At 41.7% G+C, this 21,473-nt stretch overlaps 1 protein-coding gene and 1 pseudogene across 1 annotated transcript; one reads left to right on the forward strand and one right to left on the reverse strand.

Moving 5' to 3' along the window:
• Positions 1-10,261: 10,261 nt before the first annotated feature.
• LOC139383720 (complement component C1q receptor-like) lies at positions 10,262-12,087 on the forward strand. Its single transcript, XM_071128277.1, has one exon. It carries the CDS (start codon positions 10,344-10,346, stop codon positions 11,529-11,531), a length of 1,188 nt encoding a protein of 395 aa, XP_070984378.1. The 5' UTR covers positions 10,262-10,343; the 3' UTR covers positions 11,532-12,087.
• A 5,532-nt stretch (positions 12,088-17,619) lies between these two features.
• On the reverse strand, positions 17,620-18,854 carry LOC139383557 (somatostatin receptor type 1-like; annotated as a pseudogene).
• Between the last annotated feature and the right edge of the window lie 2,619 nt (positions 18,855-21,473).

Genomic DNA, 21,473 nt, shown 5'->3' on the forward strand with positions numbered 1-21,473 from the left:
TTTAACGTCTGAACACCAAAAAAATAGAAAACCAAATGCAAGGCAGCTGTGACCCCTCAGACTGGATGTCAGGTGTGTTTATGAAGGGGCCATGTTGATAATGAGGCCAAGGCAGGGGTCAACCCCAATTAAACAGTGCAGGATGGAGAGTTACGGTTTGTCACTACACTGTGGTTTGATAAGACCAAGGGGACAAACCTAGCCTCGGAAGCGCAAGCTTTGAGTCAACAAGGCAAGAAGGATGGTCCTGCAAGACTAATGCACATCCATAGCAATTTTGTGCTTCTCAAGAGAGACACTCCTATTGCTATGATGTATGTACAGTTGAAGTCGGAAGTTTACATACACCTTAGCCAAATACATTTAAACTCAGTTGTCTTGAGGTGTTGCTTCAATATATCCACACCAATATTCCTCCAAACATAACGATTGTCATTATGGCCAAACAGTTCTATTTTTGTTTCATCAGACCAGAGGATATTTCTCCAAAAAGTATGATCTTTGTCCCATGTGCAGTTGCAAACCGTAGTCTGGCTTTTTTATGGTGGTTTTGGAGCAGTGGCTTCGTCCTTGCTGAGCGGCCTTTCAAGTTATGTCGATATAGGACTCGTTTTACTGTTCATATAGATACTTTTGTACCTGTTTTCTCCAGCATCTTCACAAGGTCCTTTGCTGTTGTTCTGGGATTGATTTGCACTTTTCGCAGAGGGGGAACATTATCAGAACGGAAGTGAAATCAGACCTGCTTTCATATACTTTATGTGCAGAATCTATTATTTAAAGATAACGGCCTTGAACCATCCCTTATACAGCAGTATTGATAAATCAACACACACATCATGTCACACCCTGATCTGTTTCACCTGTTCCTGTTATTGTCTCCACCCCCTCCAGTCCCTTCTGGACTATGTACCCACCTGCCTGACCATTCTGCCTGCCTTGACCACGAGCCTGTCTGCCACTCTGTACCTCCTGGACTATGTACCTGCCTGCCTGACCATTCTGCCTGCCTTGACCACGAGTCTGTCTGCCACTCTGTACCTCCTGGACTCTGAACTGGTTTTGACCTTTTGCCTGTCCACGACCATTCTCTTGCCTACCCCTTTGGATGAATAAATATTGTAAGACTCCAACCATCTGCCTCCTGTGTCTGCATCTGGGTCTCGCCTTGTGCCTTGCTACATCATCAATAGTTAAATCATAAATATTTGACATTTCTGCTGTAGCCTTGTAAGGCCTTAATAAGGAATATTCATCAGGTCCTCCTGATTAAAGCAACAGGTTCTTTAAGCTACTTTTGTTCATACCACTACTAAGACTGATGCACTTAGCTCTAGAAGTGCACTGTAGACAAAGAAGATACCAAGAAAGATAATATGCTATTGGATTCAATGCTTTTTGAGTTGTTTACAAGAAAACTTTGGAGGGGCCACCAAGGACATTAGCGGTGACAGATCAATATGTTTTCTGAGTAGGCCTACAGATAGAAGCTGACAAGGTAAAAATCTGTCGTTCTGCCTCTGAGCAAGGCAGTTAACCCACTGTTCCCCGGTAGGCAGTCATTGTAAATAAGAATTTGTTCTTAACTGACTTGCCTAGTTAAATAAATACATATTTATTTTATAAATACAGGATGTTAATTTGATCACCCCATTGCAGGAGAACTTTCCTGCGATGCAGGAAATGTAAAATGTGTAGTGTATTTGAGATTTAAAAGGGCTTGTGAAGGTTGTAATTTCCATTTTGAAATGTCAGACTTAATTTTTCCAGACGAAAAAGGAATCAACCCTTACAAAAACGTCCATTAATTACATTCCACACAATAATTAAAAATGTCCAATTGCAGCAGGATAATTTCCCTGCTGTAGCAAACTGGCTGAAATTAAGATCCTACTTCTATACAGGGACAATTACAACTACTTTGGTACTTTTAGAAGACCATAGTGAACTATTATGGGACAGATTGTTAGATTGACTGTTGACAGTAGAACATTATTTTCAATCATTGAGATAACTGTGCACAGTTTTCCAACAGTATTCAGGTTCAAGGAAAAATATAGAAAATAATGTACCAGTCAACAATTTGGAGTGTAACAATCCCAGGAGTTTGGGTAGAACGTGCTCGCGGCAGTGACTGGGATTGATGGGATGACATCCTAATACATCAACCAGTTTTACCCGTCTCAAGACCCACTGGTTGATGCTTATTTATAAAACTCTCTTAGGCCTCACACCCCCCTGTCTGAGATATCTACTGCAGCCCTCATCCTCCACATACAACACCCATTCTGCCAGTCACATTCTGTCCCCAAAGCACACACATCCCTGGGTCGCTCCTGTTTTCAGTTCGCTGCAGCTAGCGACTGGAACAAGCTGCAACAAACACTCAAACTGGACAGTTTTATCTCAATCTCTTCCTTCAAAGACTCAATCATGGACACTCTTACTGACAGTTGTGGCTGCTTTGCATGATGTATTGTTGTCTCTACCGTCTTGCCCTTTGTGCTGTTGTCTGTGCCCAATCATTTTTGTACCATGTTTTGTGCTGCTACCATGTTATGTTGCTACCATGTTGTTGTCATGTTGTGTTGCTGCCTTTCTATGTTATCTTAGGTCTCTCTTTATGTAGTGTTGTGTTGTCTATCTTGCCGTGATGTGTGTTTGTCCTATATTTTTATTTAATGTATTTTTAATCCCAGCCCCTGTCCCCGCAGGAGGTGTTTTGCCTTTTGGTAGGCCGTCATTGTAAATAAGAATTTGTTCTTAACTGACTTGCCTAGTTAAAGGTTAATACATTTAAAAAATATGTGTTTGATGTCATTCCATTTGTGTCGTTCCAGCCATTATTATGAGCCATTCTCCCCTCAGCAGGCTCCTGTGATAACAATTTAACAGCATAACAATTTCTCCTGTAGGGTGTTTTTCCTCTTGTTATCTACCATTTTGTAAATCCAGGAAAAAAAGATTTGTTGAAAACACTTCCAGTCAAGGATAAATTTAATTTTGCTGAAAAGCACCAGAGGACATCAGAAAGAGAGTCATTTTTCCACATGTATCAACTCTCAATGAAAACCACCTGACTGCCTTAAGCTTTCTACAAATTAAACTATTGCTCATTATGGCTCATTCAAACCTGCATTCCTTTGAAATACATAGTCACTAACAACAGGCAAGTGGTGTCTTTGACACAAGTTGTATCATATAATTTGTGTAGATGTATTGTCTTGCCATGCTACGCTGTATCAACCCATAATGTCAGTAATGGTATAGGCAGGCACGTGCACCGATAGAGGTCTACCAGTGCCCGAGCACCTGCCCCTTTGGCCAATGGTATAAATTACTAATTAACAATTTGGTATACTATGTTTTTTTGTTGTTGTCATTGTTGTTCAGAACCCACAGCCCGCAAATGTTGCACCTACCCCTGTCTGTGCACAGCAGTGGGTATAGGGAGCAAAGCACCAACATCTCCTCTGCTGCTGATGGGGATTGTGATTTCTCAGTGTTGATATTGACCTACAAAGAAATTATTGTTTGAGTTGTATCCAAGATGTATCAGATCTGGGATTTCAATTAAATTCAAGCCCTTTTCAAGATGATAGGGGGGGAAACCACGTGACATCAAACTCCATCATAGTCTAGGAAATGACCTTGAGTAATGTGTACCTGTCATTTACCTGTTATTTACGTCATCCAGTCCGATGTGCTGTCAAATCTCACTAGCTTTGGTTTACACAATTGTGCGACTGTCTACCAGAGAAACGGTTACACATGGGGACTAAAAAAGGCTTCTCTACAAATGTAGTACATTTTACATATCGCTTTTGAAGCCCTGTAATACTGTATGGCTATGCATCCTTGCCTTTCTTTGTGTTTTCCATGTACCCTTTCAAAGCTCTAGTGTTTGTCTGGCTGTTCACCCGCATACAGTATTGATATTGAATCACTGGAGAATTCCACGTCTGATAGTAATCTTCACTTTGGCGATGATCCAGCAAAACCGCTTAGGCAGAATACTCTCCAGGACAGTGGTCGTAGAAGCCCACAGGAGGTGCTGGCTTTTGTTCTTGCGTAGGTGTGTTAGTACAAAGTTTCCAGGACCAGAATTGAAGAACATATGTTCTTAGAGCTAACATTATACAGGTCTTTAACCTCTCTAAATACCTTACTTTCATACACAAGTAATTAGCATATGCCTGTCAAATGAGAGGGGAAGCGAATAACTCAAGTTTATTCTCAGCTACGTATTCAATATTGCATCTCTGACATTCATTTCCTGTTTGAATGGTTTCCTAAAGATGAAATAAAAATATATTTTCCTCTTGGATAAATTGCTCCCTCTTGGGATTTGGAGGGGGGGGGGGGGGGTGGTAATCAAAGTAAATATCAGGATCCTCTGTGCTGATGATAATGGTTTATAGTTCTGCCTCTCTTTCTCCCCACTCCCTCTCTGTTCTCTCTCACCTTCCCCTCTCTCTCTCTCTCTCTCTTGCTCTCTCTGTCTCTCACTGTCTCACTCTCCTTTCTCTCTCTCCCTCTCTCTCTCGCTCTCTTTTCTTGCTCTCTCTCTTTTCTCTCACTGCCCCACAAACCACATAGCTGCTAGTGAGTAAGAGGACAACAGGGAGAGGCGGTAAACTGTAATGAAATATCCAGGGCTAATCCGTATGGGATTGATGTGCTACACCTATAAATAGTCCTCCTGCCGCCTAGAAATTATGGTAAAATGTTGCTGTCGGCCTGAGCGGGGGATGGCCAGGGTTTGACAGGCTGTGGTCTGTGTTAATGGTATTAATGGTATTAACACAGACCACAGCCTGTCAAACCCTGGCCATCCCCCATCCTTCCCCCTCGGGGACCAGCCCAGGGAGACTCCTGGGACAATATGAAACATTTCCTCTTCTCCCAAAAATGTAATGATGTGGCTTTATTGAGAGAGGAGCAGAGAGAGGGGTCCTGTTGTCATTTCCTTTACAATTACAGACATGATGAAAAGAGGGCTAAGGGGCTATGATCAAACCCTATATCCCAACCCGATTACTCCGTTCTGCCACCTCTGGTCTCTGGGCCCTCCCATCCGCTCAGGCCAGTCAAAACTCTTCTCTGTACTGGCACCCCAATGGTGGAACTAGCTTTCCCCTTTAACCAGGACAGTGGAGTCCCTTCCCATCTTTCAAAAATGTCTGAAACCTCTTTGAAAAGTATCTTAAAACTCTCATGGCACTCAGACTTAGAAAGTTGGCTGTCAGAAGTTTACTTTAATTAGTCTATCTGCATATTCAAGGCATGGCATACAAGAGTGCGCTGAGATACCCAATGTGACCATACTATATATACTGTATATATATTGAACAACCTTGTGTTACAGAGAGAAACAAAAAAGTGCAATTTGAAGCCTTATGGCATAAAGTGTTCCAATCACTGGAGCTAGCCACAAGATGAAAAATGGGAAGGGATGTTATTGTGAGACGATGGGTATGAAGAGCATGTGGGTCTGAGCAAGTGTGATGGCATTAATGTTTGTTGAAATGTATGTATGTCTGAGTTGGTGTTTTTGTCTTTATTTGTCTTTTGAGGTTGGGCATTAAGTCCCAGCCAACGTCTAGTTTAGTAGTCTGTAGAACGTTAAGTTGTCTATTGTATACGTATATTTGTGTATTGTCTAAAAAACAAAATACAATTATAATAATGATAAAAAAGTGGCTCTGGATAAGAGTGTCTACTAAATGACTCAAATGTGAAAGTAAAATGTAGAGAAAAGAGAAAGGAGTTTCAAACGGCCTTCTGGTCTGGCCTTCGGGTCTGGCCTTCTGGTCTGGCCTTCTGGTCTGGCCTTCTGGTCTGGCCTTCGGGTCTGGCCTTTGGGTCTGGCCTTCTGGTCTGGCCTTCGGGTCTGGCCTTCTGGTCTGGCCTTCTGGTCTGGCCTTCGGGTCTGGCCTTCGGGTCTGTCTGACTACCAGCTGCAGTCGGGGTCAGTTCATTTCCTGCACATTGTATTCGCCAAGAATCACTCCGTTCAAGTACTTTGTCGAGAACAAAGGGTGAATATGTGCCTCAGCTTGAAAGCATTTCCCACAGCACTTACCTGTATTGGATAAATGTGGTTCGACAGAGCTCGCAGGTCATCCCCAGATCAGAGGCAAAAGCAAAGCACTGTGTTCTAACAAACAGAATACTGTTTGTACTACATGGATATGAACAGTCATTCAGCAGTCATGTCAGAAGGTAACTTGCCATGTCCAGTTAAGTTGAAAGAGGTTACTTTTTTAAAGTTATGCCAATTTTCTTGTCGATATCTGTTGTCATCCTCGGGTCATATTGTGGATAATACAGTGTTTTTTTTTTTTTAAGCGTTCTGATGCACTGAATGCTGTTTGCGCAGTTCGTACAGATACATGTGAATGACATTCATTGTAAAGTACAAGGAAAATGTTCTACTGCCTTCTGAAACTGAAACACATATTATAGCAGGCCATTTACTGGTTTATAGAGCTGTCAACTAACAAAAGTAGCTATATTAATGAGTGAACAACACTATTATATATATAAAGGCATTGTCAGTAAGCACAGTTGCAGTCACTTCTGAACATCATTCCTCATTAAGTCAATGTTAGCAGATCTGTTAACCCACAGGAATGATTGCCATTGTGTGTTGATTCATGTGTTGAAAGGCTGAATAACCGTCAGTGTTTCGTCCAATTAGAAGGTTACACTTTTAATTGCATCCAGGAGATACAGGACTCTGTCTTTAACCCCATGTACCCAGTGGTCACCCTTCATTCAGGGCAGGTAGTAACCAAAAAAGTGTTGAACAAATCCAAATATATTTTATATTTCAGATTCTTCAAAGCAGCCCCCCTTTGCCTTGATGACAGCTTTGTACACTCTTAGCATTCTCTCAACCAGCTTCATGAGGTAGTCACCTAGAATGCATTTCAATTAACAAGTGTGCCTTGTTAAAAGTTAATTTGTGGACCTTGTGAATATGCTTGAGGATACAGGTGCAAAAGTATCTATATCCACAGGAAAACTAGTTCTATATCGACATAATCTGAAAGGCCGCTCAGCAGGGAAGAAGACCCTGCTCCAAAACCACCATAAAAAAGCCAGACTACAGTTTGCAACTGCACATGGGGACAAAGATCGTACTTTTTGGAGAAATGTCCTCTGGTCGGATGAAACACAAATATAACTGTTTGGCCATAATGACCATCGTTATGTTTGGAGGAAAAAGGGGGAGGATTGCAAGCCGAAGAACACCATCCCAACCGTGATGCACAGGGGTGGCAGCATCATGTTGTGGGGGTGATTTGCTGCAGGATGGATTGGTGCACTTCACAAAATAGATGGCATCATGAGGCAGGGAAATGCATGTGGATATATTGTAGCAACATCTCAAGAATTCATTAAAAATCATACAATGTGATTTTCTGGATTTTTTTTCTCATTTTGTCTGTCATAGTTGAAGTGTACCTATGATGAAAATTACAGGCCTCTCTCATCTTTTTAAGTGGGAGAAATTGCACAATTGGTGGCTGACTAAATATTTTTTTGCCCCACTGTATATCATTAGAAATCATAGCAAAGGAAAATGGATGACAGGGTAGAGGAAATAAGTTAGTGCATCGAGAACGGTTGTGTTTACATTGATGAGGTACGACAGGAAACTGAAGGGAGAGGCATCGTAGTTTAAGAACAAACTAAACTGAGGAGGAGAACAAGCAGTCTAAATCTTTAACAGTGTTCATGGGGGGAAAATATAAAAAATAGGTGGACAGTTTGGAGCAACCATCAAGTGCATGTTTTCTTGAATAAACATTGAAAAATGTAAAAACCTGAAAACAAATTGGTACTGTGGTACTGAATAATTCAACAGCTCATTGTATTGCTACATGAATCGGTGTTCACAAAAAAATTGCATCAATAGTATTCAGAAGCGTTATGTAGGTAGCATGCATTACTTTAATATCATAATTTGACTTTTGGCGTCATGACTCCCACTAAGTAAAACCATAGAAATAGTCCTCAAGTACAATAGTGTTAAAGGCTCTGCGTGGTCAATCTGATGTCTGAAGTGCCCGTACAGCATTTACTGTGATGCAACCTCTGCAGTCTTCAGGGTTTTCATACTTCTTGCGAAGTCAGTTTGTGTTAATACAGGACCTCCCGCCCCCACCTACCGTCAACCAATCATGTCAATGGGGAGCTTTAAGGAGCCCTCCGCATTGTTGCAAAATTTGAGAGGTGCACAGAAATGCGGTAAGGAGCTTGATTTGGCCTCTGCATGCCTCTGGAGGCTCCGAAATTGCCCACACTCTCCACACAGCCTCCGGTTTTGTACAAAAGCGCTCAGTGGCGCAGCATACTGCTGAGATGGAACTTGTTGACTACCTGTTGACTCTCTCAATGGCACAAACTTGTCACTAATTATCCGGACTGCCCAGATACGCTCATTCACACCTTTTGTATTTAAATCCTGGCAAGAAATTCCTACATTTCTTTCCAGTTGTGTGCGTTCAAGTTAAGAGTAAGTTTGTTTCCTATTTTCCATGTTTATTGTAGTTACCTAACAATGTAATTTTCATCATTTGAGATATGTTTTAATAGCTTTGTCCTTATCAACATGACCTTTTATGTTATGCAACCTGACATGATGCCTCTCCTTTGTTGCAGAATCACACACCTTTACCATATCCAACCACCAGTCCTCTCTGTCGTCTGCTTGCTCTCTGACCGGAGCTGAGTACACCTGGTGACATCTATCCAACCAGTTAAATATCTTGGGTTCCTTTTTCATGGTCCTTCGACCGGATTATGTTTAGTAGGGGTACTGTGGCAGATTTCCATCCACCACGGCAAACAGTTGCCTCCTCACCTGAAGGACTGTGTGGTTGGTCACTGTAGGGAGTGGAAATGGAAATGATGATACAAATCCTCTACCCACAATCCTTTGCAATCACACTGAAACCATACAGTCTGGGGTACAAGACAGGGTTGTTTATTTTTTCTGTCTTAAATGGAAAGCATACATACATATTCACAGTAAGTAGACAAAAGGAAGTGTGACTTCACTCCCTTGTTCCTTTGTTCTCTGATGGCTTTTGGGGGAGACTCCTTTTCCTGTGCACTTAGAATTCCATTTCCTTTGGTTCCCCCACACCGGACCCTTCCCTCTGTGTCCCTTGGATTGCTCCTGTCTGAGATGTGCTGTGGACAAGGTCCTCTCCTGTCTGAGATGTGCTGTGGACAAGGTCCTCTCCTGTCTGAGATGTGCTGTGGAAAAGGTCCTCTCCTGTCTGAGATGTGCTGTGGATAAGGTCCTCTCCTGTCTGAGATGTGCTGTGGATAAGGTCCTCTCCTGCCTGAGATGTGCTGTGGAAAAGGTCCTCTCTTGTCTGAGATGTGCTGTGGATAAGGTCCTCTCCTGTCTGAGATGTGCTGTGGACAAGGTCCTCTCCTGTCTGAGATGTGCTGTGGATAAGGTCCTCTCCTCTCTGAGTTGTAGAAATGCACTCCACCTCAGCTTCTCTTCCTGCCATTCTCTGGCACTTCCCCAGGAAGCATCTGCTTTTCTCTGACAAAGAAACACTGCCGCAGAACCTAAATAATAGTAATTTACTTAGTAGACAATGAATACTTTGTATATCCCAAGTGGGGTCCCCCCTGAACGCCTCACTAAGTCAAGTTGCTATACAATGACACAATGACTTTCTGAGTTTCGTGTTTTAGGGTTGATAAAAATCAAAGCACACATTAGCGAGGGTCTATTTCCTGAGGGAATTAATCATACTTCTGCTTTTTATCATCACATCCTGATATCAGGACAGTATCAGCAGGCTGGCATATCCTCTCACAAGTTTCAAGTTGGATCTCAGCACCCATTTGTGACACTGGTTCTTTTCTTTATTTTGCAAGCCTTTTCTGTGAAGGAAAACTTCCTGCATCTCCCACAACAGAAAGTGAAGCTCGCCTGGTGATCTCATGGGGAAATATTATCAAAGAGCTAAATCATTGAAATTACTGGAGTTATTATGCTGGAGTTATCATCTGCCAGGCCTTGAATCTTAGGCTGCTGTATACTTTTATAACAACGATAATTTGTTTAAAAGTTGCTAATGTTTGGATATGCCACCACCCCCTCTGCAGAGGAAGTGGATGGCTGTATCAAGTCTAAGCACACTTCCTGTGTTTGTTGTCTTGGGAGGGCCTCTCAGGGTAGGCTAAGAAAGTAGCAGGGAAATTTGCATCGTCAGCCAGTCCATTACAGGGGAGGCTAGCAGGAGGACCATCATCAGTCTGACTGAGCACCACTGTCATCAGATCGATTGTTGCAAGCGGGGAGAATGGAGTACTACTGGATATGCCTGTGGAGCGTCTTGGGGGTGGGTCTGTGTGTTCCTGATGATGAACACTATACTCTTCATCTGAGTCCTCTCAACTTCGACAAAGCTTTAGAAGCCTGTCTGCCTGCCAGTTTCCTAACTAAAGTGGCCAGTATGGAGGAAGCCACGAATATTTTGAAAGTCATCGCGAACATGTCATCCACAGAAGGTACATTTGAGTTTTGGGTGGGTTTGAGGAAAGAAAAGTTGGATTGTGTGAAAAATGACACACCTCTGAAAGGTTTTAAATGGACAGTGGATAGCAGCAGTGACACAAAACTGGATCAGTGGAAGTCTTTGCCCAAACCAACATGCACGGTTATACACTGTGTATTTCTCTCGGGTGAGTTTAATGGAACTGAAATAGTGAACTGGGGGTTTGTTCCCAGTACCTGTAAGACAAATCGTCCATTCATTTGTAAACAACGTGATGAAAAGATGCCTTTCATGGACCAGTGTCTTACCCCACACATACTGGAGGCCCGATCAATAAGGCCAGACCCAAATAATCCTCATAAACTGGATCTAGAATGTTTGTCTGGGCAATTGTTTAAACTGACTTGCTCTGCAACAACTCTGAAATGGAAACGTGATGATGGATCGGCTATAGATGGCATTTGTGCTTCGTGCAAAGCAGGTTACGTGAGAGATGGGTCTGGAAACTGTGTGGACAATGATGAATGCAGAGATCAGCCCTGCAAAGGCCAGTGTGTCAACACAGAGGGTTCTTACCTCTGTAAATGCCGTGATAAAAATGGAAATCTTCAAGACAAGGGCTCAGTGTCATGCAATGCACTACCAGTAGCTACTTTTACTCCTGAAGGAAGTGACAACTATTTGGTCCAAGACCACACTCCCACTCCCAAGCCAACAATTACCATCTTTCTGCCGGACCAACCCACTCCCACTTCCCCTACGGATGACATTGAGATAGTGGACAAGAGAGCCAAAATCGTCATACCTGTGGTGATAGCAGTGATGACCTTGGTCGTTCTGGTGGTCGTGGTGTTGGCTACTGTGAAGTGCTGTCTCAGGAGGCGATCGCAGAAACTGGCCATGAAAACTGCAGAGAAAATGGCAATAAAGAGGGCAGAGGCCTCGGAGGAAAAATACTCCCTGGAAAACACAAATGAGAAGGAGGCAACTTAAGCAGAAGTGTGAACGGAGGTCACAGCAGACTCAGACAACCTGAAGATTTAAAATTACAATATATAAGACTTATTTCAGTTCTTACAGTTAATTGTCAATAAGCACTTGAATAACATTTCTTAATAGAAAGGATTGACCACTACTTAGACAATACAATGTTAATTTTCACTGCAGTAGTGAAAATGAAAGCTTTGGATATTATTTTATTTTGAGGATTTGTATGTGGGCTCACATTTCTTCATAGTATTTGCTAGGCCTATGTTTATTTACGTACTTAACTTTTGTACTGTTGTATATACTGTATAGGGTTTGTGTGTATATATATAAGGCATCATGTAACATAGGAAGATGAATTTGATGCTTCAGTATTTTGGAAGTTTCTAGTCCTGATATAAAGGATCACAGTCTCTGCCCATGGCTTAAAATGTTGAGCCCATATTAACCTAGTTCTTTCTCAGTTCAAAAGAAAGACCCTATCTTGTCAATAGATCAACTGATTTTAAAAGCAATGATTTTATTATAATTGAAAATAAAGGTTGAATGAATTATGAGCAAACAGACACTGTGGGTAGGTTTATCTTCTAGCCTACAGAGGCCCGAGTAAATATGCACCAAAGAGGAGAGAGTGGACAGCTGATAAGAGATGGCTTGGCTGCTCTATCCGGACCAGGATGTGGTCGTTTTGCCAAATGGTAAAAACGTTTTCCTGTTGCTGTCTGCCTCAGAGATGTTAAAGCAAAAATCACTGCTGCTGTTTTAACTTGAACTTACACAATGAATAATGAATCATAGAGACTGAGCATAAATCTGAACTTAAACTCTGCATCAATCTCCTTTTACTCTTCAAGAATTCTGGAATAAATGAATCATAGGCAGCAGGGTTCAACACTTTTTTTGTATGTGCTCACACCAGAGGTGGGACCAAGTCACTATTATTCAAGTCACAAGCAAGTCTCAAGTCACAAGGTCCGAGTTTCAAATAGAATGGGTCAAGTCTCGAATCATGTCCAAGTCATACATTTTAAAAGCAAGTCACAAGTTCAAGTCAAGTGAAAAAAATCGATACATGCAACTACAAATCGAGACCTTGTCAAAAATGAGTTAGTCAGATATAATACATCTTTAAATGGTTCTTCATATGTCTGTGAAATTAGAAGTACATTTTAAGTGAAATAAATGAAAAACTAGATAGTTATATCTGCATTAACCCATTAGAACTTGGCACTATAAAGTTATATCTGAAATCCAATCACAAGCCTGAACAAATCCAGACGGACCCGGACCAAACACAAGACATGTCTTTGCCATCTCACTCTAAGTATGGTCTAGGCCAATGGTTCCCAACCTTTTTCCACTTACTGTGCCACCAACTCAATTTTGCTCTGCCCGGAGTACCCCAAAAGGACCCCCTCATGCGTCTTTTACCAGTTGGCTTACTGTCTCATGAGTCTTCTCAAGTACCCCCTGTGGATAGACCAAGTACATACAGAGGTCCTAGTACCCCTGGTTGGGAACCACTGGTCTATGCTAATCTAGCCAGCAATAATGGCACACAAGGAACAAAACAAAACTGTCATAAATCTTAAAGTAATGATGTTGTCACATCATTGTTCAGCGATGACAGTGATTTGTCTGATGCTCATAATGCATTTTCTATTTGATGATGTGTTCTGACTCTATCTTGGTAGAAGTGTTATTCTGTCATTTATGTGGTCAAATAGCTACAGTCTTCTTAAAAACTGAAAATGTGTCAGATAGAACCTTATGGTTGAACCCAGATGGACATTTGGACTTGAGGGACCTTTTAAGATGAGGACCTTAATGGGTTATGAAAGAAGAGTTCACTACCAAAACGTTCTGAGATCTAGGCAGTGGCTTGTATTCATGGATGCCAAGGGACGCCAGGCTTCCTCAAAAATGCTTTCTTTTTTTCCTGGTCAATTTGATCTTTCATCACTCTGTGCAGACCCAGCGCTAGAATCGATCAGTTGAACGGGCATTTGATTTCCATAGGCGGGTCCATTTTGTTCACTGGACCTCCAATGTGTGTACACGCTTGCACGTGTTTGTTTTTTAAATGGGTGCAATAGTAAAGACCACAGGGGGCTCATGAGTTTCAAGTTTGGGGAGGATTACAATTAATATTAAAATGTCTACCGATCTGCGTGCCAGTTATAAATATTTAACAGTTTAATTTCAATAATAACGTGTTTGTTTCTCAAAATCATTGTTACATGGTTAAACATAGAAATCTGAAGTAAAATTATACAAATCTAAAAGTTCAATTTCAACTATGGTGAGGGCACTAGTCTCTGCCATATGGACATACTGATGCACTGTGATCCACTGGTGGCTAAAGAAATGAGAGCATATAACTCAGAGATAGTCTATAGGCCAATGCAGCAGTAGGACTATAACTTCCATCATCAACTAAGTAAAATACATATGCCTAAAGCCAACAAATAAAAACAGTTGAAAGTATCCTGATAAATGCCAGTTCTTTCAATCACATGAATCTCTCTTCTCTGCCTGCCTTGAGCTATTGCTAGTGAAGTTCAACATCTTATTAAATCTTCACAGGGTCTGCCCCAAAGCTGTCCCTAACAAACTTGTCACATTGTATCAACTAGCCCAGTGATTGCTTACCAGAGATTTATTTTTATTTATTTATCCATTATTTTACCAGGTAAATTGACTGAGAACACATTCTCAGTTGCAGCAACAACCTATGTACAGGGGAGAGGAGGGGATGAATGAGCCAATTGTAAACTGGGGATTATTAGGGATTATTAGGTGACCATGATGGTTTGAGGGCCAGATTGGGAATTTAGCCATGACACCAGGGTTAACACCCCTACTCTTACAATAAGTGCCATGGGATCTTTAATGACCTCAGAGAGTCAGGACACCCGTTTAACGTCCCATCTGAAAGACGGCACCCTACACAGGGCAGTGTCCCCAATCATCTGCTCTGGGGCATTGGGATATATTTTTGTTAGACCAGAGGAAAGAGTGCCTCCTACTGGCCCTCAAACACCACTTCCAGCAGCAACTGTTCTCCCATCCAGGAACTGACCAGAACCAAACCTGCTTAGCTTCAGAAGCAAGCCAGCAGTGGTATGCAGGGTGGTATGCTGCTGGGATACTAGGAGAGGCTAAACCCTCTTGCTTCGCCTCACCCTCTCTGCTGAAACTATATCACTGGAGAAAGCATTTGAGCAAGCGAAACAGAGCCCCTCTATGTGTGCCCATGTAACTGATGCTGTCTGGACAGAAATAGTATGACATGCTATCAGTGGCAATTTAGGCATGTAAATGTTGGTGGGGCAAACAAAAATAAAGATTTTAGATGTGCCAGCAAAGCCACTACACAATACTAAACAATAATTCCACTATAAGGGTTACAAATGGTGCCTACAAACTATTAGGGCTTACATAAAGCTGTCCTTACCACTGCTACACCTGGCTATCAGCAGAGCCTTGTCTGGCAGCGAAACAGTTCATTCAGCCTCATTTGCTGCCTTTAAAAAAAGCATAGCTGATATGCCTGACTTGCTAAACAAATATGGTGTCTACTGACAACTGAGATGTACAAACTATGGCATAAGGGGAAGAGGAGCGGATAAGAGGCAATCCTTAATTTTGATTAAGACATTAATGAGCGACCTAGTCAATATAACTATTTGTTCAGCACTTTTGAAATGTATGGTGCTAGAATTCAGAACATGGACCGTTCTTACAGTATTCTCCCTGTACACTAAGTCAGAACCGTAAGATAAATAAAGGCCGCATAGAAGCAGACAATGAAAGCTCTTACAATATTTGATGATGACATTTCTCTACAACTGGCTATTGGCTACATGTGCCCCACCAAGTTAGAACAGTAGGCTAATTATGAAGGGAAAAGGGATCAAATGATTGGTCTACTAACAGCTTACTACACAACATTCTGTAGCTAAGAAAGTAATACTATCTCCCTGGCATATTACATAATTTATGCAGAAGCATAAAAGACATTTTTGGACTTGTTGTGCTGTGCTCACTTCAACAGGAAGGTGGCGCTCTTGTGGGCTCTAGAAAGTTGGATGACAGTTCAAAATAATTTTCCGTATTTTCACAATTGGAGTTCGTTTTTTCAGAGTTTCCAGTTGTCTTGAACTCACTGAAGTCAGATTTCCCAGTTCCGAATTTTCAGTTTTCAACTCGGCAGAAGTCATGCCGGATTAATAGCATGGCCAATGTATTCAAACTTTTCTGGCCCATGGTGTTACCCCCTTTTCGGGGTAGTTACTATCTTGTCTCATCACTGCAATTCCCCTACGGACTCGGCGTAGGTCGAGAGCCAAGCTGCACTGCTTCTTGACACACCGAAGTCGACCGACTGGCCCACCACAAGGAGTCGCTAGACCACGATGAGACAAGGACATCCCAGCCGGCCAAACCCTCCCCTAACCCGGACGACGCTGGGACAATTGTGCACCGTCCCATGGGTCTCCCGGTCGCAGCCGGTTATGACACTGCCTGGGATCGAACCCGGGGCTGCAGTGGCGCCTTAGCACTCATTGTTGAATTTGCGATTTCCAACTTGTTGTGTAATGTTTATGTCAAATGGCTGATGAGCACCGTTACGTTAAATCTATAATTTCTATTTATATATAAGGATTGAAAAGATTTCCCAGTAGATTGTTGACTTGATGCATGATGATGATTGCTTGTCTAGCCTGATAGCTAAGATGTTGAAAGTATGAAGTTGACATGATAAATCCAATCAAAGCTAAGGTAGATATGACATGATTTGATGTCATTTTATCTGTGGCCAATGATCTTGAGCCTTCTTCGATGGGCACTTCTAATGTAAGTCTATGGCAGCACCCAGGGGGCTTGAATTTTTGAGCTCGACCCATATATTTTGTGGTGAGGTAGTGTCCCCATGAGTGACAGAATACTGAGCCAATCATGGCGCAACTAGAGAACATTACCAACCCCTACTCTCCATATTTTCCGCTGGCTGACCCACCATCACAAAAAGCACTGAGCTAGGCTGAAACACATTCATTTTGGAGCTGCTTTACTCAAGAAAGCAAAAAAAGAGACCATGTTTGTATGCGGCTTTATTAATGCAATTTTTTTTTTACATTGTTTACAGACGGATGTCACACATATTTTTTCTAAACAGGTGGGGCTCAAAACAGATGGAGCTCTGCCCCACCTGCCATGAATGACGCATCTCCACTGGATAATATTAATTTAGGCAGGCTGCTCTATTTTTGCCTAGCAAAACCGGGGAAAATTAAACAAGCGATTTCTGGTCACTAATCTGGATGTGTGAGCCCATCTGCGCGCCAATGGTAATGACTGGTCAACAGTCAAGATGCACAACTTTGTGGTTCTGAAGCATAGTTTAGAATGTTTTAGAAACAACCATTTGTTGCAATGCTGTAGGCCTATCATGTTAGTGACCAGATCGAATAAGCAAAGGCATTGTTATAAAATTAAAATGGCAGGCTACATGTAGCCTATTAAAATATGTATGAAAAAATATTCATATTTTCCCATTCAGCTTTCACAAGCGACCCCCGAAAATGTTCTCACTGCACCAGCTCATCCAACCTGTGTTGATTGACAGTTGGTCCAATCAGAGAGAGTGCCGAGTGTGCGTTTCGAGTCAAGTCTCGAGTTATTTTATTTTCTATCAAGTCGAGTCTCAGGTGATCAGATGTGTGACTCAAGTCAGACTCGAGTCCAAGTCTTATGACTCGAGTCCACACTCTGGCTCACACATTGGAAATGGTATAACTACACTGCACACCGGCAGGCTCTAGTAGTGCCAGTCTGTTTCTGCTCTGTAAGGCTACTTGTCATAATTGGAGGACTTTTACGCACAGTGCCACCTGAATCCATATTGCAATGATTCGATAAGACATTCTGATTGGTCAACCTTTTAATTTAGTTCATATAAATAGTTGCAAGTAAACAAAACTAAAAAATACCGAAGTAACAGCCTAGTAGGCCTAATGAGCAAAACACTCAGTGGTCACATTTATGATTTTGTTCATATCGTTTCATCACTTTATGTCCATATGCTAGGTTACAGTGTCGTTGTCCTCGAAGTGCAGATTCCATTTCTATAAGTGCTGTCACATTCCATGTTGTCTTGTTGAAATTCATCCGCACTGTAACCACGACTTTTCAGAGCGGTGGCATAGTAATCTATTGGTTCCTCCGTTGCATTGTCCATCCACCGCAGGCACAAAATTCTTTGGAACGAACGTTTGAAATTGTCTGATAAAAATCCATACAGTATAGGGTTGGCGCAGCTGTTTGCGTACCCCAAAATCACTGCGAGTTGCATGAATGTCGCGTTATGGTGCTTCACGAAGACATTAACGAGCTGTACAATGTGAAAGGGCATCCAACAGATGACAAACACTGTCACCACCATCAACACCATCAGAGTGATCTTTCTCTCCGATTTCTTACGCTGCTGCCAGCCTGCCTTCATTGCCACTACTCTCATCTTGGCGATGATGAGGATGTAACACATACAGATAGCAATGACTGGGAACAGAAAGCCCATGAGAAAGGCATAAATCACAAACACAGCCATCCACTTGTTCACTGGCTCTGGCATCTGAATGTTGCAAGCGACCGAACCGTCCAAGTTTGGAACGGTCGTGGAAAATATAATAATGGGCAAAATGACCAGGATAGAAAACATCCAAACCCCAAAGTTGACTATTTTAGCTATTGTGGGCCTCCGGTACCGGGAGGCTTTGATGGGGTGTACAACCGCAATATATCGGTCTATGCTAAGTACAGTTAGGCAGTAAATACTCGTAAACATATTAATAGCATCAACACTTAGAACAAGTCGGCAGAGAAGGGAGCCGAAAGGCCAGTGGTGAAGGAGTGAAGATGTCACCAGGAAGGGGACACTCAGCATAAGTAACTCGTCCGCGATGGCTAAATTTAGAATGTAAATATTTGTTGCCGTTTTCATTTTGGCATATCTGAAAATGACATAGATAACCATAGAGTTCCCGCACAGTCCGACCAAACAGACAACCGAGTAAATGAAGGAGATGAGGATAGCGCTGCCGTGAGACTCGTTGTACGTTCCGTTCCCAGACGAGTTGTTAATTAGGAAAAAAACGTCCTCCAGTGTTAGATTCCTGATAGAGCTGTTGAGCATTTTGGCAGTTTTTTCTAAAACAAAAAAGTATATCTTAAGTAACCCTTCTCAAACAGTACTGTCCAGAGAACCCATCTCCTCACGGCAGTTGATCGATGGTACAGCGCGCAGACGTTGCGTTTCAGGACCATGGATAGCTACGAATGCTGTAGTCATTTGAGACACGCAGCTTCAGACGTTGTAAAATGACGTTGCGGTGGGGACTAGGCTAGGTCCTAATCGATATACACTACTGTAATCTGAAATAGAAATGTCGTTGAACGTCAAAACACACATTCAATTTCAACTGATTGATTGGTAAATTGCTGCAGAGCCTTGTCTTTTGATGACGACGCACAATAGTTAAAAGTTTCCACAAGTTCTCGTCGTATCAGCAATTTTACAATTAAATTAAAACACACAGTCAACACTATTTGACATTTACGAGACTAATACAACTGCATAAATTGCATAAATTGTCATCTTTAATTTAATAATTTAATAAAAATGACAATCAAAAAGCATACCTGGCATGTGTAGGCAACAGAGCACAAAGATCGTCTTTATTTTGAAATAAGTGAGCTGTCATACCAACTATAATTATTACAGACGACACAATCACAAATAATTTCCACATCAGGGGGGAATGTCACTGAGAATTTCAAATAAGTCCCAGTGATATTTTTTTATTTATGTTTAATCAATAAAGTCAATCGTCATATTCAAATCACAGTATGGCCCCCTGGTACAAAAACATAGATATTCACTCTAGAGCCGGCGTAGGAAACCCTGATCCTGTAGTGCTGCATGGGCTTCATGTTTTTGATTAAAACCGACCTGGAAGACCAAGTGTGTTGAAATTAGTCAATAACTGAACTGATTAATTAACTCAGTGGGTCAGATATGGTCCCTAGCTGGTGCAAAATCGTGCAGTACTTGCGACACTCCCTGCTCTAGAGACTGAAAATCTAAGTAAGTAAGTAAGTAAATACAGTTTCATGAGGAAAGACAAATGCAATATCTGTGTTGACAAAGTTGGATAGGAGAGCAGTTTCTGGGTCTTATGTGACAACTTGACTTTTAATCTATCAGAACTGACGAAATTACATTAGATTCTACCCACTGGGCACAAACTGGTATGCTTTTTTTCACCAAACTTTTAATCTAAATCCAATGACATGGTTCAATTGTTGTTTTCACGTTGAATTCATGTTTAACTCAATCAAAAGTAAATCAAAATTAGGAACTGAGGTCTGTGCCCAGTGGGCAGTAAACAGACTAAATTAAAAATAAGTAGTGTTTGGTGAGCAATAACTAAAACATTTTAGATTTCTTCAGCTCGAGAGAGAGGCCTTTGACTTAATTGTATAATTCCAAGGGCTCGTATTGAAGTAAAATAAACATGTTCCATTAGAATGCAACAAACAATGGTGGATTGGAAAACAGAAGAATCTCCTCAAGAAACACTGCATTCAGCTGGGTCAGCCATATCATTTTTGCTAGAATTGTTTTGAGAGAATGATTATCCTTGAAATGCAACAAGCAACACACACACACACTCAGTATGTGAGTGGAACAGATGGTTGTGTTCACACTCCTATCTCCCTCCTGGATGCACGCCGGTTCATTTGGCAGGTGTTTTTCATACTCCATAGGCCTCCCACTCATCTCTCTAGCTCCTGTTTTATAAAGACTGACTCAGCTGATTTGGATGGGCAAGAAGGAAACCAGTTATTTCACTGGGAAAGAGCTCCAAAGCCAAATAAATAAAATCTTTGTTGGGAACTGCAAGCTGTTTCCAATGACTCAATGAGGATTCATGAAGGTAGATCTTGAACTTGGCACAAAAATCTTTTTTTCAAAATAACTACAGTAAAGGCACTTAAGATCTGATTGCACATGACTCTTGAAACACTCAAATGCAATGTCATGAAAGTTACTTTAAACGCATAACACAATAAAGATTCCTATGCACAAAGTATACATTTTGATTGACAATATCTTTACTGTCAACCATTATGTCAGGTTCAGACCTACTGGTTGAGTGATTTAACAGACCTAAACACATCAAGTACTTAATACAATTATTTTTGATTTGAGTAGCATCATATGGAGACAGACGGTACAGTACGTACCACTACTATGGGGATGGCTCATCTCAGTCCTCAGGTGCCTCTTGGAGTTCACCTTCTGTTCTGTAGTCCTCCACCGCTTGTAGACCAGGGCATCGTTGGGCTGGAGGAGAACAGACATACACACAGAGTAAAACCAAGACCAGACAGTTTGAGGCTGTCCATTCATAGCTAACTATGTTTTTAGTCATAACACTTATTCTCCACATACACCGTATGAATTGAATGGGCTTGGTCTATGGGCTTGGTCTAAAACAATGAAATTAAATATGATTCAGTTCCATGCAATCCCACTCATCAATACAATCAAGTCTGAAAAAGCACCTAAAAACACATTAATTAAATTAGTGGAACTGAATTACAATAAATGTACAAAATATTGGTATCAGACAACAGCAGTGTATGAAACATAGCAGCCCTGCTGACAGAACAACAAGGCGTCTGTCATAGCACCCGGCCTGCAGGGTCACACATTCATCACCCATATTTAATTAAAATCCTTGGCCACAATTGGTGAATCTAATCTGGCAGGCCAATCACAAGTCATTAGGGAAATCAGGCTCATTGGCTGGAGCCTGGAGCCTGCAATGGCAGAGTTCTGGGTTTGGAGCATGGATTCTGCAATGGCAGTGTTTTGGG

Source organism: Oncorhynchus clarkii, chromosome 25, assembly GCF_045791955.1.
Source record: "Oncorhynchus clarkii lewisi isolate Uvic-CL-2024 chromosome 25, UVic_Ocla_1.0, whole genome shotgun sequence".
Taxonomy (NCBI): Eukaryota; Metazoa; Chordata; class Actinopteri; order Salmoniformes; family Salmonidae; genus Oncorhynchus; species Oncorhynchus clarkii.